A 17,499-nucleotide genomic window follows, 5' to 3' on the forward strand; every position below is an offset into this window, starting at 1 on the left:
GCATTTATGCTGCAGCATTCACTGTATTTTGCAGAGCCAAATCTTAGAGGCAGCGGAGAAGCAGATGCACTCATGTGTACCCTTGCAAGAGCAATGGAAGTCAGGATTTACCACTGAGCGGAATGAAACTATAAGGACTGCTGTACCTTATTTTTGGCTAAAAATGGGACAGCCTAGTTTTGTTATCATCATGGAATTCATCCACTTCTCTTCCTCACTTTTTGATATGCACAGGTGAATGGGTGCCAGTCTGCTTTTTCCTATTACTAAAGCCAGGCAAATAAAGAGGCGTCTGCATTATGCTTGCAATGTTCACTCCTGTTTGCTTCATGAATCTCGTGAGAAGTGGCTGTCTGGAATAGACTTCATCTTGTTTTCTTGCCTCTGGAAAACGTGGTACCCTAAATTTGATTTAATGTGTTTTGTGTTTTTTTTTTTAAGTGGGGCTTGACATAATGAAATATGGGAACTGCAGATCCTTTCCACACACAAATTCATTTGACATGGGGAAGTCAAAGGACATATGCTTATTTTTTTTTTCAAAGTATGTGTTGGGGGCAGTTATTTGTAAAATTCCTAGAATTCAGAAATCCATAAACATGTTTTCTATCAAAGAGTGCCTTGGGATGATTTAGTTTTCAAATACCAGAGCTCAGTTTGCAGTTCCTAGCCCACTTAACACAACAGTATGGTAGATCCTAATGAAAGATAGGAAGAAGGAATCACAAGCTCTGAAAAATTTCAGAAAGCTACCCGAAAGCTGATGAGCATTCATGAGTCTAGCTTCGAAGTAAATACTTCCAAAAGTAAATTCCAACTTCACCACCTCTGTGCAAAGTCTTTCATTCGCTGATCTTGAACTCAGCTCTCTCTCTTTTTTTTTTTCGTCAAGTCCTTGTTTCAAAAATGTTCAATGTGACTCAGAGGCTGCCAGTGAAATTCACCTGTCTTTTTCCAAGATTTGTGTCTCAGGGCCCAGACACGAACAAGTTACTGCATGCCATCTGATCTGTGGTAACTGTGTGCACATTCTTGGTCCACAGCAAATGTGAGGTAATTTGAGTTAGCTTAGCCTTTGATTAAACTATTAATATCTGTTCAGTACTTTGAAGAGATCAGGAGTCATGCAAGTGCTTGTTAATGCCTAGCTTTCTTCACGAGTGATCTAGGCCTCATTGTCATAACGCCTCCTGCAACCTGAAGGTGAAGCAGCTCGGTGGCCTGTGCCTCCCCCAGCAGAGGGCAGAAGAAGGTGCCCATGTGGACCTGGAAGCTCTGGACACCAAGGAGATCCCCAGCAAGAGGATCTGCATCTGAGGCACGTCACCGAAATGCAGCATGTCATTTTTCTGTAAAGATTGATGGGTGTCTTCCTACTTCAGAACGGACCTGAAGTTGCTGTGGGAGATGTCAGAGTGGTGCCTCATGCAAATGCATGGGTAAGGAACAGCAGAAACTGGTCACAAAACCTCACCGAAGCATCTCTGAATTATGGCCAGGTATACCCCAAAATCCAGAGTGATGTATGCAAATAGTGCTGTGGCACAGAAAAGCACAGAAAATGTGTTGACTGTATGGGAGGCTAACTTGCTGGCTTTCCTTGCTGCAAAGCCAGAGGCACAGCTGGCATACGGAGTTAGACTCTTTAGCCTCGTGCTGCAACTACTCTGCAAATGTGTGGCACGCTGAATGTGACTGCACTTGAAAGGTAGGAGTTGCAGTGAAGAAAAGATGAGATAGTAAGGTGAGGTGGCTTGAAGTTGGTAGTAAACAGGCAATTTAATTTTTATTTATTTTTTTATTTCCAATGTGCCTCATTTGATTGTGAAGACTGGAGGTGTTTCAGGGTATTTGTTAACTTTATGATAGCAGTACCTTGTGTGAGAAGCTTTGGGAAAGGTTAACACCGAATGGCCAGTGCTTTCAGAAGTCAGTTCTTATCAGTGGAAGGGGAGTCATAGTGTTATCCCTGAAGCTGAAATCACATTTTTTTTTAATCCTGCTGCTCTAATGTGTTTTTAGTTTTTATGGATATGACATGTTTTCCCTTCTTGCAGTTTACTGAACTATTCCTGTCAGTGTAATGATCCCCAGCTGTTGCTTTAGCCCTAGCTATTTTCATGCTGGGAATGAGAGGAGGAGGAGAGGGGCAGAGGCTAGCTTGTTTACTGCACTGTGATCTAATTCATTTTTCAGAAAAAGGTCTTCTATAATGCTTTCTTTAGCCCAAAATAATGCTAAAAGGAAGGAGTTGTGGTCTCAGACTTACGAGAGCAAGGAGATGTAAGGATTCAACACATGCAGAAATAAAACGAATAGAAAGTGGGTGTGGTGCAATGAGTGCAGCTGTTAATAGCATTTATGCAGACAATGCTTTGAACTAGTAGTGATACCAAGTAAAATTTGCAGTAAGTACTTTGCTGCCCTATCAGCTGAATTTTCTTCACAGTTGAGCTGAGAGCTTCATGTTCAACAGCAGTGGAACTGGGGTATTGATATTCCCAGCAACTGGGAAACATTTTAATAAAGATTGGAAAAAGCAGGCATGATTTTGTAATTATTGCTTATTTGATAATTATTCGTTGTTTATTTTGTAAAGAAAAGATCTGTATTTACACTTTCAAACAGCAAATAATTGATGCTTAGACTTCCTGGTAGCTGTTGGAAAGCAGATGCTTTTCTGAAAACAAAATTGTGATGATGCTTAAGCTCAGCTTGCTTGTTTTGCATCCAGAAACAACTTCTGGAGTTAACATGCTTGTTCCGAGGTCTTGCCAGACAGATGTCACTGTGGCTCTCCTTCCCAAACAAGATAAGGGGCAGTGACAGTCGCTCACGCTTTTCAGATCTGCATCAGGCTGTCCATGTAAATCTAATTGTGGTACTTCTATCACCTATGAGATCTGTCACTAGTAACCTCAGATTTTTTGGCATTCTGTTACACCTGTAAGTCATCGATCAATTACTTAAAGAATATCTATAACACAAGTAAGTGCCTGCTTTGATGCTTTGATCTTTCCTTTCGTGCCCCAACTCCCATCTATCCAGACTTTTCTAAGCATTGAATTACTGATCTTGTCACCTGCTGCATCAATAAATTTTGATTCAAAATATTAAAGTAACATATTTCTTGGCAAGAACCTCTGCAGCCTACAGTAGAAAACGGCATATGGCCCCTGACATAGCTTAGGTTTATCAAACAAAAAGATGCAGTGAGCCTGTATGAGGCAAATTCTGTTCCTTTTTCTTGCAGGAGTCCTCTCAGTGGATGCGTAATCTGCTAAATGGCATAACATGAAACAGAGCTCACAGCTTTCTTTCTCTAACTTGGGCTAGTGGAGGTGTATTCAGTGTTTTTTGCCCTGGTGGTATGTAAAATTTACTAATGTGCAACATCTCTTCCAATTTAAGAGCAAACCTGCAGTAGCTGAAGTACCTTGCAATACAGTGATTATGAGTAAGAGCTGCAAAATGTTGTTTGCTGATCAGTGTATTCAGGGTTTTTCCCTGTGTTCAGTGAGATGAGTCTATAGAAGAACTGGAAGAAGGCTTATAGTTTATATGGTATAGTAAGTGTTCTTCCAAGAAAACACAGATTTGAACTTGCTAGTCTGCAGTTCTGGCATCTGAAGTTAGAATAAGTCTGATGAAGCTAGCAAGGAATGTGTAAGAAAGTTGATAATAAGGATAATAATAATACTGTTGATAATAATAGTACTACTTTAGGGCATGTATTCCTTCCAAAATTGTCAGTGAAAACTGGTGAAATCCAGGCTTTCTGGACAATGTCATCTTAGTACAGCCTCTCAAAAATAAGCAGCAGTAAAGAAAATATTTTGTAAAGAAATAGCTATTTGAAAGTTTACGACAGGATTGTCCATACTGATTTTTTCTCCGTGGTAAGGGCAAGGTATGTTGTGGCCATACCTACAATGAGGTCTCCATCCCCAAGGGCAGCTGAAGCTCGTGGTGTCTGAGGCCTGTCGCCATTCTGAGGGGGTTTCCCCTAACTTCTCTGCTCTACCCTACCAGCTGACACACCAAACATCTTTTTGGTAACCTTCCTCACCAAAACGCTTTTCAGGGCACAAACATTTGTTGCACAGCTGCAAGGTGTGGGGAACTGACAGGTGCCCTTTGGTTGACTAAAGGAAGAGACCCGCTTTCACCTTTCTCTGTGTGGAGTTTTCCCAGCTTCATGCTGGTAATTATTTCCCTAGTATTAAATGGATACAGAATACAGCTGTGGGTTGTTTTTTTTTTGGGGGGGGGGTTTGCTTGTCTATTTTTTGTAGTAATTGTATGGGGCAGTGGCTGTGTACTTTGGTTACTTGCAAGTTTCTCAGCAGCGTGAGAAGCGTGAAGGCCGTATGTGCTCCCTTCACATAAATTGGTCAGTGTTGCAAGCGGCTTGCAACCCAACCGGCCTGTCTCAGTTGTGGGGTTTTCAATCTTATTTTGGTGTTCCTGTCAAAATGCTCTTTGTGAGGCTTTTTTTGATGCTTTTTTCTTCACTTTCACTTTCCTAAGCTGTCACACCTCTGTCTGTATGATACATACGTATGGATGTCCTTCTAAACCTGCCTGCAGCTCCCCTCCATTTCCATGCTCAGATCTCAAACTGCCCCTTTTCAGAAGTGGAAGTTGACATTTTAGAAGTAGGTCCTAAACTAGCAGTATCTTTGTGCCTCACTGAGCGACTGTTTTACTGCTGCTAATAATAGTTGTCACATTGACTGTAGGCAGTTCAGAACAAGGATCATGTCTTCGGGACTGACGTGTGACCGTAAAACTAACTACAGTGGTTTGCGAGCACTGTCACCACGTAGCTATCTCCGCTCCTCTTTGCTGCAGGGAGCAATAGAAAGGAAATGTGTCCGCCCTTCATTAGCTTTTGTTCATTATATTAGCAAAAGCCCACCTTTATTAACAGTTCTTTCAGTGTCTGCGTTGAGTGTGGGAGAACCCGCTGCTGCCGGCAGTCTCCTCTGTGCCCTTCACTAGAGCAATGAGCCAGCAGCAACATTTTAAACATCTGCAGAATTTGTCCACCAGCCTGAAGTCAGTGGTCATGCAGGCCGGTCTTGTAGTTTGGTGGTTGACCTGTTGCACAGAATTATATTATTTAGGTTTTTATAGCTATGATGGCACTGAAGAACCACGTTAGGCCTCACAGACTGATTTGTGTTTAAGGCTGTTGATCTTCCCTTCTGAAAAAAAAAACAAACAAAGTGTCCTGCAGATCTTTATTCTAGACATTTGCAAGAAAGTGAATATTCAAAAAGAAAGGAAATAAAAAATAGTAGACGTGTATGATCGCGGTTGAGCTTGATGGAATTTGATGTGCATTTTGTGTGTAATGTGAATTACACATATATATATGAATATATATGAATAAATGTTGTATGTAATGTGTTTGTTGGGCAAACCCACCTTTGTCCTGTGAAATAACTGTCAGCACAACCACACAAATCTGAAGGGAGGAGAGAGATGCTCAAACCAGCTAATTTAAAATTATAAGGGCCCACTTTCTGAGTTCCGTATATAACCAGTTAATTACTTCTTCCAAAGAAATGTTGTTTTTGTATTTGAATTTGCATACTTCTAAGTCCTTTTTTTCTACCGCTTGTGAAAATGCATTTGTTCTAATTTGCATTTGCTTTCAATAAACTAAACTTCTTTAGGTGGTTAAGAATCTGAGACAGTCTCGGAAATACAGAATTATTCCACGTTTACGTGGAAAACCAAATAACACAGCTCATATGTCGAGGGATCGCAGCTGTTTGGGCAGAAATTCTGTGGTATCTTGCCCATTCGATGATTTCTGTGAAGGGAGCTCTGAACTGCTATCTGTAGAGGGTGCCCTGTGGTAGGGGGAAGGCTGAATCATCCGGCCAATACAGTCTCTGAGAAATGTTTGGGGAAGTTCTGGGCCTTGATCTGAGATGCTGTTAGTACACTGGGGCTCTGTGCTGTAGCAGAAATTGCAGTATGGGAGGTGAGCTATAAAGGAAATATATTAGATCGTGGTTCTTATTGCTGAAAGAGGCATGGAAAGCTTTTTCTCATCAATTTCAGTATTATAAACATGTCTAATCAGTTGTGTTTTATGAATGTGTCTTGACATTCTCTTAAGACTTGGGACTTTTTTTAGTTTAATAGGAACACACAAACATGCATTATCACTTGAACTAAGAGTTTTAAATAATCTGAAAAAATGTTAAGCTTCTGAAGTATCTCTTTTGTCTTTCTTCTGTAAAGTTTTTCAGAAAAAAAAGTCAAGCAACTCTGGTGTCTCAGCTTTAAGGAAAATAACAAGGTTGGAGCTCTTTCTTCATATAGGCAGAGATACCTCTATCTTTACAAGAAAAAAATGCAAAGGGCGCAAACGTGTTTTCCCTTGTGCGGCTTGCCTTTTGTTCTGTCACATTAGTAGACAGCTGTAGATCTGATTGTCGGGATGTATCTGCCCATTCCTTCTTTTCCCTTCATTTGTCCTCATCTGCCAGATCACCTTAAGTTATCTTGGAGAATCTCTTTCTAGGGTCCTCTTTGCAAGGTGGTTAAAGGCAATGTTGGTTCCTCCTTGTTTGTTGTTTCACGGAAACATATAAATTAGTATAGACTGTGACTCAAGTTTACAGGGGAGTTGGGAAATTCTCTGTGAAGTCATTTTTTTCCCCGCAAGGCTTCTCTTCCAGCTACATATAGCAACAATGGATATATAGATGGCATCAACGAGCACTGATTACAGCTAATATTTACTGTCTCATGATACTGCCGTGTCAATTTTAGGTAGACCTTTCCACCTAGGTATTTTGTTACAGGTCATTTTGTTGGATCATGCATGGTAGCCAGATTCCGTAGAGGTGGATGTGTGCCTAGTTACTCACACGCTTAGTTTTCATCTAACCAGTAGTTCTGGGACTAAATGATTTTATAAGATTCAGTACCTTGCACAGAAAGAAAACCAACTTTTCCTGTTGTTAAGCTTGTTGCACACTTTTATATGTTGCATATCTTACTGGAAATACTTACTGGAAATACTGGGTTAATTTATTAAAGGCCTATTTTAACAGCTTGTGAGTACTTATGAGTGCTGAAATAGACTATTAGGTGTGGACTGTTAGAGTGGGCTTCTGCCCATTAGGTAGAAAGACTTATGTACTAATAGTAATACGTTTATCTGATTCAAAATTTTAGTGTTAAAGAAAACAAAGCTTGCATCTCATTAAAAAGTGGCAATGATTAAAATTGCATTAAATCCCCCACATTTTATGTTTAATGGAAATGGCAGGAGTTTAAACAAATTATGAAGGAAGAATGTAAAGGCAAATGCTGTAAAATGCACAGCAACTGCTAGCGTTTATTTTAAACCAACATAATAACAACCATGCAAAATTCAGCATAACTTCTGGATCGCAGTAATAATCAAATTTTGCATTTATTTAGAGTCATATATTTGAGCAGTACCCTTGAAATAAACACGTATAATTGTATGCAAAGTTGAAGACTGAGATTGTAAACTTCTTGGACTATGGGCTGGTTCTTCCTTTTGTACCTGTACATTATACCACCCTACAACCCCAGTACTGTCTTGAGCCTTTGAGAAGCACCAAACGGGAGTAATTATTCTGTTCCGTCTAGAGGTTAGATCATGTTATGTTGTTACACTTTGACCATGCTACTGCTTTTGCATGTTTTGTAATGTTATGTGGTTGCAATACTGAAATTGCTGTAAATGGTGGCTTTGTCTTCTAGATACATTCTAATAGGAACATTATTTTGATTTCCACATTGTGTCAAATTTGATATTGAAGCCTCAGAAATGACCTGGTGAGGTAGCTTTTTATTCTGCGTTCAACAGCGTGAGGATGAAAATAGATCCTTTTGCTTTTGACTGTGTATTTGCTTCTGATTCCATATTCTTCTGAGACCAGTTTCTTCTGCAGGTTTTAGATTCTGCTAAATTAGCTGTATCAAAGAATCCGTATTTGTCTGTTCCCAGTGAAAGAACGACTTAATGTCTCGTTACATGCACTCACTAGAAGATAATACATGCAAGTATTCCATCATCATTTGAAAGCATTCTTACAAATGATTTCAATTTCATATTTCTCTTCCAACAGCAACTTCGCAACAAAAACTTTCAAAGGGAGTATTGCCTTGTAGCTGTATTCTGTTTCTAGCAGTCCAATCCAGTCCTTTGGGACACGGTCACACAGACAATGCATCTAGTCCATCAGCAGGCATGTGGGAGCTGAATGTCATGTTAATGATCTTATATTACCCAAGAACACTTTGAGCTCTAAAAAAATGCAGAAACTTTGAAGAGTACGGTTTTATCAGGAAACAAGCCCTTCTTGTTCTGAGTCAGTTAATATTCTCTCTTTCTCCTCTTTGTATTCTTAAATGTCCAGTCGAAATGGCCAACTCGCCCCTTTTCTATACTTTTCAGCTGCTTTAAAAAGCTTCTGGGCATTTGAGAGCTGAAGGCTTCTGGGAGTGCTGGATGAAAAAAAAAATAGCGTTACATGACCCACATTACATCCCTGGATTATTACTAGCACATCTACTGTGAAATATTTTGAAAGTTGTAGCTTTAGAGGTGAAGGATCTGTTCCATTTTTTTAAAGAATTGTATTCCCGTTCCCATCTGTAACAACTTTTTGTGCTCTCAAGAGGATAAGAAAGAAAAGGTAGTTGTGAAAAAAGTTTCAAGTCCTCTGTACTAGATCTGCCTTTGATGCAGATGTATTGCTTTCTTGGTTAAACCTCCTCAAATATCGTCCCTGTTGGACAAACAGAGCAGGGTAAGGAGTTCATCAGTGTTCATAAATATTCACCAAAATTACATGAGACACCTGCCCATCTAAGCATATAGCAGCAGGATGTGCTGATTTCTACAGTGCTGCTAAGAAATCCACTTGAATCGTTCGTGCGATTTGCAGTAAGGAACTGCTCCTGATCCTGGTTTTGTTTCCTGTTCAGGAGTTGCTTCACAGACCTCCTCTTCGGCTGCAGGGAGATGGATCTCATTCCTGCTTCTCACAAAGAGGAGACCACAGCATGGGTATCAATAAATGGTTTTTGCCTCTAGTGGGAAAAGTTCTTGTGACAATTGGAGAGACTAAACCAAATTCTCTTCTTCACCCTCCCAAAGCTCATTTTCTCCGTGGTATGGTTGCTAAGGAAGAGATGAGGAAACTGCCTGCATTTTAATAGCAGCAGTCGTTGCTACAGTAGAGAAAAGAGGTAGTGGAATGTGAGATAGTCTCAAATAGTAAAGAAATAAACTTCTGCTTAACGGTCCCTTTGCTCAGACTCACTCCAAGCTATTCTTTAAAATGCATTCAAATGAACCTGATCACGTGGATGCTATTCCCAACAACAGTGGCTGCTTGCAAATTGGGAGGATCAGCTGTGCACTCTGCTGCTTCTCCTTCACCCCGCAGAGGGACGTGAATTTTTGGCATCCCCCTGCCTGGGTAGCAAACTGCCATATAATCCCTGCAGTTTGGGTGTCATTTACAGTCTGCTTCACTTAAATGCTTCTCTTTTAACTGCACAGTCTGCTTAAATGCAAAGCCAGCGTGTGTTCCCCATCAGCAGTTAGTGGATTAAAATGCTGTTAGGCTCAAAAAATTGCCTTTAAAAAAGGCCCCCAAAGTTGGCTTTTCTTTGTTGGTAATTACCATTCTAGCAAATTCTGTGCAATGGGGTGGGTGTTGTCGACCGTGCAAGACACAGCTCTGAAAAAAAATTAAATTGTCAGCCTCAGTGATGTGAGAGTTATTTTCAAAATTAATTTTGATCATTTTATACTCAGTCATTGATCACTAACTCTTATAGCTGTATTCTTTTATAGCTTCTTGTTGACACCACAAACATTCTGTAATACTAACCACCCTTTGCTGCCCCAGTCCAGAAAGGTTTTGCAATTGGAAGTTAGCAGATGCTGCTCTTGCTGGTGTTTGAACCAGAGTCTAATCTGGCTTCCCCTTGAAAGGGCTCGTGCAAGTCAACATTTGTTTTGTAAGCAGACGTAGCTGAAAAAAGCTCAGAGACCATTTTTGGTGCAAGAGGTAGGTTTTCTCACTACATCTCCAAGGGATTGAATTCAGTCACAAAATGAGGATATAACTTCCAGTGAAACCAATGGTTAATGTGCTGCATATTCCAAAGCTCAATTTGGCACTGGTTACTTGTCAGATGTGACTAATACATCAGAATCTGGGAAAAAATTCTCAACGTAATTAAAATGGCTGTTGCTGGCTGAGTGATGAGTGGAGAAGTGGCTTCGCCTTTCAAAGCAGCAGTTATGCGGCACTGTCGTGTTTAAGTTAGTGTAGCACAAAGAGCTGTAATGATTTTGTTCACTAAATATCCTGCGATATTTAAATGACTTCTTTTATCATTGCATATTACAGTTAAGTTGGTTGGATATCGACTGTTGTTTTGGTGTAGCGTTGTTACACGGATTGTACTGAAAAACTGAAAACTACATGTGTGGGCTGCAAATGGTGGCCTGGTGCCACCTTGCCTTGGGCCGTGGTCTCTGACCCTCACAAAGGAACCAAATCAGACCTCACCAGCGCTGAGGCTGGTGAATATTCTCCTAGAAGATGCTCCTGAAAGGTGCTGGTGAACTAAGCGGCAGCTTTCCGTCCCAGCTCAGGCTGCATTAGTGCTTTCCTGTGAGTGAAGTGATGCTGTAGCACTGGGCTTTCTGATGGGGTATGCAGAGGTGCTGAGCAACTTACGAAGAAAGGACTGTGACCCTTTGTGAGCATTAAAGTGTGTGGTTTGCTTTTTACTGCTTTTACTGATGCTTGCACTTTCCTCAGCCTGGATAATGAAGTTGGGCTACTTGCACTTTATCCTTGCTAGTTTCTCTCTCCAGTACATGGCCTATGCCTTGGGTTGCAAGGATGGATTTTTAGATTGGGCTAGCTGCTTTCACTGAATTAAAAACTTGATAAATCACACCTGTGAGCACCCAGCCTAGCTAGCCGAGGTGCGAGTTATGTCTCAGGGTCCCTCACTCCCTCCCTCGTTGCCCCAGTATCCAGTGGGCCGCAGCAGCCGTCCTCCCCCTGCTCCTCACAGCTGCTCGGGCTCTCAGTGTCATAATACCCCCTATAGCACTACTTAAGCATCTTCTTGCTTTGGGCAACCGTGAGGATCTTTGGGGATTCCTTACAAGAAAGGGGTTTACAGCGATGTGACCACTGACTGGCCCTGGGCGCTACGTCGGGATCCAACGCGTGCAGGGCCTCACCACAGGCTGCAGTTCAGAGCTGCGCGCTTCTCGTTGCCGGGTCTCAAAAAACAGGAAATGCAAAATATTTTTTAAATTTGTTGTTGTAAACTTGCCAGGATATGTGACATAGTCTCTAAGACAAGGGTATTTTTTTCTCTTTAAGATGTTGAGATGCCGAGGCTGCAGCTGGGTTTCAGCAGCAGTCCTGGGCACACCATTAAACACGAAGCGTGGCTTAGCAGCAAAGGGCTTTCGGGTACGTGTGTGTAAAGGCAGGTCTGCTGTCACAGATTTAGATGACAGGCTGCAAAAAGCAATTTAGCTCCTCATAAATATTTGTTCTTGCTTACTACTGGTGCACCCCTGCACTGTGACTAGAGCTGTGGCCTAAGTGTCCGTGTGGGTGCAGCCTCTGTACGTTAAGCACATGCTGCCTCGAGTTGCCGCCAGCCATCAGTAGGCAGTGCCTATGGGTTCAGTGTTAATGCAGTTCTATGGCAAGACGAACAAAAAATGAGCACATCTTGCTACATTTCTTTAACAGTACAACTCTGTTGGTAGTAGCTGTATTGCTGTGTTACTTGTCTGTTACTGCACACCCACACAAGTGCTGCTTTACCCCTCTTCTAAAGTGCTGCCGACAGCCCTCTATACCATCTTCCAGATTGCTCTGGAATGTTTTAGTAATTCTTGAAAGAGTTCATTAGAGACCTAGAAGCCTTGTCCAACTTTAATTATATTTCACAGCTTTTCATTCTTGTGAAATAAATCAGTTATTCCCATTTTTGGGTGGAAAAATCAGACAAGCATATGAAGCTTGCAAAATGTTTCATGGACTGGGACACAAGTTCAAGAAAAGAGGCAAGTAAAAGAGTCCCGGTGTGGAACTTATTTTCCCGCCTGCAGATATATACTCTTCTTTATATGACCTGATTTATTTCTAACTTCAAAATTAATTTAAAGTTTAAGTTCAGGGATAAAGGAAACAGAAGGTTGTTGGTTTGTGATTGAAGAACTTATACCCTAGCCTGTCTTTGAGTAACTGAATTTCTCTGGTCATTCTAGACCTTTGGCTGAGCTCCATGTACAACAGCCTTGGATTGGCTCTTGGGACATCTGTTAATCTATATATAGGATTCACACACTTGCACACGTAAACAGGTGATCTCCTAAATATACAAAATGGTGTTTGCAACTCCAAGTGCTTATTTAAGCCAAAATGAATTCAGGACTGAACTGAATTAAACCTTTTTGCCCTCCTCCCAAAATAAACTGTGTTGGGACAAAAGTGCATTGTGTTCTGATTATAACTTCTGCTTAATATGTATGCATATACATTCAAGATATATACACGAATCCCAAGAATTACGTAATAGCTATTAAAAATATCCTGAAAATGACCTTTTTCCTGTTCTTTAGTTTAGTCCTCTTGATAGTTGCTAGTTTCTTGCTGTGAAGGGACATAGTGTTTAAAAATAAAAGGTGCATATAATGACTAGAGAAAAAGGGTAGTAGATGGTAACTGATATAGAAATAAGTTATATTTGGAAAAATCATAAGGGAAGCTTAACTCAGGAAGCAAGTTTTAAGCCATTTGATGAAGTCTGGCTGTCTGGCTGACACTGATTTCTAACAAATCTGGTAACAGCAGGGAGACTCAGAAGAGTGAAAGAGAAGTAACATTTTGTACAGCTAGTGAAAAACTGTGAGTGAGTAAATAGTGGGTAATCTCTTACTAGTTCTAGGGGGAAAAAATAAATAAAATTTGATAATTTGAATAAGAGGAGCAGAGTAATCATGCTGTATAGCTTTTCAGTTTTAGAAGAACAGGTCCACTCAAGTACAATTTCTTTGTTTTGATACTAGAAATTTGTTTTTTAGGGGTTTTGTCTGGGTGTAATAGACTTTTATAAGGTCTCTAACTTAGTGGTGCAATACGTTTTGGTTTTAAAGAGTATCTTTGAATTTAATGAAGTAGTGCTTAAATGGTTTAAGAGCTGACTATAATCAAAGAGAGAGTTTCTAGTTGGGATCAGCCCAGTGTGGTCTGGAAGCAAGTGCAAGATGATTGCTGGTAAAGGTGTGGATGGAATAAAGATTAGTGGAGGCATAAATAACCTTAATGACAGTGAAAAAAAATGCTTTAAATCATTTAAGCAAACTGCGATAGTTGGGCAAAATGTGCATAAATACAGGTGAGTGCAGAGTTATGCACCAAGGAGCAAAAAATGCTGGCCACACCTGTGCGGGGGAGTTTCTCCCTGAAAGTCTTTGACTCTGGGAGCGAAAAGGTAAATAAGCTGTTGAGGTAAGTGGTGGGTATAGTTGGAAAAAGTAGGGAAAGTAGGTGGTCCTGGCAAGTAAATAGCACAGTGGCAAACACAGCTAGCAAATACATTGCTAGATGTGTAACTGGGAGAAATGAGTAATACTGAGATTATCTGCACGTAAAGTTGGGGTGACAGATGCTATAGGTCTGTGCCTGGTCTGTGTACATTTAGTGAAATGTGCTAGTTTAGGGTATCGAAATGAGCCCCTCAAATGGCTCAAGAATGATGAAAATGCCACAGAGTGAGAGATTTAATGTACAGTCACCTGACAGGGCTGAAACCCTGCGTGCTGCATGCTGCTGCTGGGCGAATGAAGTCTCACCCACTCTTGAACCCACTAAACCAGGCAGAAAACTGTTCACAGTTCTGGCCGGGGTGTGCTGTCACGTCAGTGGGTCCAGCCGTCAGTCAGACAAAGGTGAGAGCTGATGCGGGGAGTGAGACTTGGTTGCAGCAAGCTGCTTGATCAAGTCCGTTTACTTGTAGCCATGCTGCTGTGGTACCTGCAGTTGAATCAGATCAGGTCTGCCATGGTCCCATCCATTCTTCTGGCACTGGTGCTGTAGCTGTGGCAGCACCTGCTTCAGCTTTTGATCGCCTCACAACGAATCCAGCAAACAAAGAGCTCTGTGACAGCCGTGAGACTGTGTGAGCCCTCATGCAGGCACAAAAGTAGGAGTGAGATTGCACGGCTGGGTGGGAGGAAGAATTGGGGACTACCGCTTCTGTTTGCAGTTTCACGGCCAAACTGAGGGCCTGTTCCTTCCCCTCTACATTCCCTCCTCCTCTCCGGGGCTCTTGGCTGATCCCTCGCAGGATTCGTGTGGTGCTCTGCTCTAGCTCACTCCCTCTCTCCCTTCCCCGTGCTGAAGAAAATAGTTTCCTGCCTGGGATGCATGTATTGAGAAATCCTTGTTTGGCTCAAGAAAGTGAAGAGAGGGAACTTGATTGCACACTGTATACAGAAGTACCTTCAGAGGTAGGAATTATATTCACACTGTCATAAACTTCAAAAAAAGGAATGTCAAGAGCCAATGGCAGCTGACGCTAGACAAATCCAAGCATTTAAGTGCGGGCCATTAGCCACTGTGCAAGCAACCACAGAAGAGATGGATTTTTCATCTCCTGTCAACTTCATGTGAAGACTAGATGCCTTATTGGAAGGTGTATCTCGCTCAAAAGCAAACTGCAAATAGGAGGTTTAAGGAAACAGGTAAACTGTGGTGATGTATGTAAGTAGGTGAAGTGGCATCTTCTGTTGAAGTGTTTTGATCTCTGCTTTAGGGAGTGTACAGTATAAATTCGGATCTAATGTCAGAAATGAATGTATCAGACAGAAAAAAAGTACTCGAGAAAGGAAGCATAAGGGTTATAATAAGATGGTGTAGTTAGACCGTAGAGCAGTTTTGTTCTCTGGTGGTTCTACTACATTTGTGTGGACCTTTGTTATGTGGACTATAGAGCAGACATAAACTCGACAGAGAAACTGAAATGTAAACACGGAAGATGCCATGCCATTAATTTTATAATGTTTTCTATGGAGTGTACCTAAGAGCTTAGGCTTGATTGCAAATGGGATTCAGTGAGTGTTCATTCAGGTTGTCCCAAATCGACGTGTCTGTGTGTTTGTGTGTGTGTGCGCGCACCACTCATGGGATTTTGCTTTTGGTTTTACGAGGTCCCTTTCATATGGAAGTTGTCTTTGACTGTTTGTAACAACAATCTTGAGAATTTTGCTTTGATTGTATAGTTTAAATGGAAACTGCTGTTATAATCTAAATGTTGAAATAATCCAGCCATTTGCATTAGAAAAAAATAGATAACTGTATTTCATACAGGTAATGCATATGTTCTATAACACTCAAATAAATTGGAGACATACTAGAGATAAGGGATTCCTTTTGCTGTGGAACAAGGACACTTGCAGATATGCCCATGATATTTCACTTTCATTAGATGGTTCTGGAAGTGGAAGAATTCCTGTGCCGAGGAAGGCAGTCAGTCTTGTAATTTAGAGAAAGCTTAATGACCAACAATTTTGTCATATCAATTTAATCTGTAATTAGAGTTTTGAGGAGTCATTAGCAGGTGGGGTGTCCCTGCTTTTACTGGAGGACTGTCAGACAACGTTTTTCTCTGTTTGTTTTTTAATGTTAATGGCTTGAAAGAACTTGGAGCTGTAGAAAGAATTGAGAAACAGGCCTGGCTTTGCGGATTTTTATCACCCTGCCAAGACCCTTTGCAACTTCCTCCCCTTGTTGCCCGCAGCAGAATACGGAAACCTTGCTGCTTACGGCTACTTCTGCAATTGCGTGCTGCAGGGGAGTTGGGTGGGAGGGAGGTCTTCTCGTCCTGCTGCTCGCTACTGCCTTGGCATCCAAAGGAGAGAACAAGATGCGTTTGAAAATGTGTCCTCTGATGTTTCTCGCACTGATGGGTTTCCTTCTCTTCCCTCTCTCTGCTGTTGTGCAGTGCTGCAGTTGAAGCTCCAGCAGCGACGCACACGGGAGGAGCTGGTGAGCCAAGGGATCATGCCGCGTGAGTATCACTTAAACGCTTTCTCTTTTTGTTATTATGCTTGTTTTTGAGTTGGGACTGGTTTCACAAATGATGTGAAAGATCTAATTCTCCGTTCCTGGATGAAAAACATCATATAGAAGAGCCCCACCCTGTTACACTAAATGTTGTCCTTCTGAAGCGTTGGTACTCTAGGTGCGGGGCCACCTCTGATACCGAGGAACAGAGTAATGGCTCCAAGTGTAACCGTACTCCAAAACAACGTTTGTATTTGATCGTAGTGAAGAGTCTTCTGAAGACCATGCTATGTTTGAAGAGTCTGATATTCTTGACGCATGCTGATAATCACTCTTTTAACAGGCTTCCTGCCTTTGCAGTTTCTGTTCTTGTTTGTCAGCTCTGCAGACCTCAGAGGCAGTTCTAACTTTGTATGTACATATTCCATAAACCTGGTGAAAACTGGCAGCACCTACAAGATGTTAACCAAGGGGCCATGTTTTATGTTTGTAGCTAGAACATATACCCAGCAAGGGACCTATGGGCGTCAGCCAGTCCCCTTCTTGCAGGAGAAAACTAAGTCTGCAAAGCCAGAAAACATTAATATACTTGTCTGGGTAGACACATTGGAAATCCCTTAATGCCAAGCTTTAATAAATTCTCTGTCAGGTTAGCACTGGAGAAAAGATTTTTTTTTGTTTCCCACCCCACACATACACTTCTGAGCTAAATGACTTATAGGTAACAACTCGAAGCAAGACCAAAGAGCGAGCATTTAAGAGTTCCTCTCAGTTTCACTTAACAGCTTCAATAGAAGGCAGAGGCTCAGGTAAATGTTTCCTTCTTTCAAAAACTTCCCTCCTCCCCCACTTCACACACCTTATTTGAAGACAATGTAGTAATGAGTTTCTCATTCCTTCTATTTTTGGGGTGCATGCTGTAATATGACACAGCGATGTGACTTAGGCTTTGCTAATGTCATAAGGTTAGGCTGTCAGCTCGCTCTCTGAATGAAGAGAACCTGTCAGCACCCCTCTGTCAGCTGAAGTGGCTCTCTGGAAGGTAGTGACATGCTCGAGATGTTTCTGGGACCCCTATTTAAAATTCTATTACCAAATCAAAAAGGAAGGATTGACCTGTCTGGATGTAGTACATCACACTTGTCTTATTTTTACCTGGGGAATTCATATATGTGTTTCTACAGAATACACTTACTTGCTTTTGGATGAAAGATTAATGTCCCAGTAGCTGTGTGCTTTTGCTAATGTTTCCCAGAAGCAAATATTCCTAAATGTTCCTGACTTCTTTGTGGTCTTCTGCTGTAGGTGGATATGTATGCAAATCTGTATTAGGTTATGTTTAGTACTGGCTTTCTTCAAAGCGTGGCTGGCC

At 41.4% G+C, this 17,499-nt stretch overlaps 1 protein-coding gene across 5 annotated transcripts in view; it reads left to right on the forward strand.

The window, feature by feature from the left end:
* Positions 1-17,499, forward strand: part of MRTFA (myocardin related transcription factor A) — a 93,940-nt gene that overhangs the window by 50,650 nt on the left and 25,791 nt on the right. For all 5 annotated transcript variants that reach the window (XM_040558702.1, XM_040558683.1, XM_040558694.1 and 2 more), the window contains one exon: positions 16,066-16,131. In XM_040558702.1, the coding sequence (XP_040414636.1) occupies positions 16,125-16,131 (7 nt within the window). In that variant the 5' untranslated portion in view covers positions 16,066-16,124. The remainder of the gene's footprint in view (positions 1-16,065; positions 16,132-17,499) is intronic.

The sequence above is a fragment of the Cygnus olor genome, chromosome 1 (assembly GCF_009769625.2).
Source record: "Cygnus olor isolate bCygOlo1 chromosome 1, bCygOlo1.pri.v2, whole genome shotgun sequence".
Taxonomy (NCBI): Eukaryota; Metazoa; Chordata; class Aves; order Anseriformes; family Anatidae; genus Cygnus; species Cygnus olor.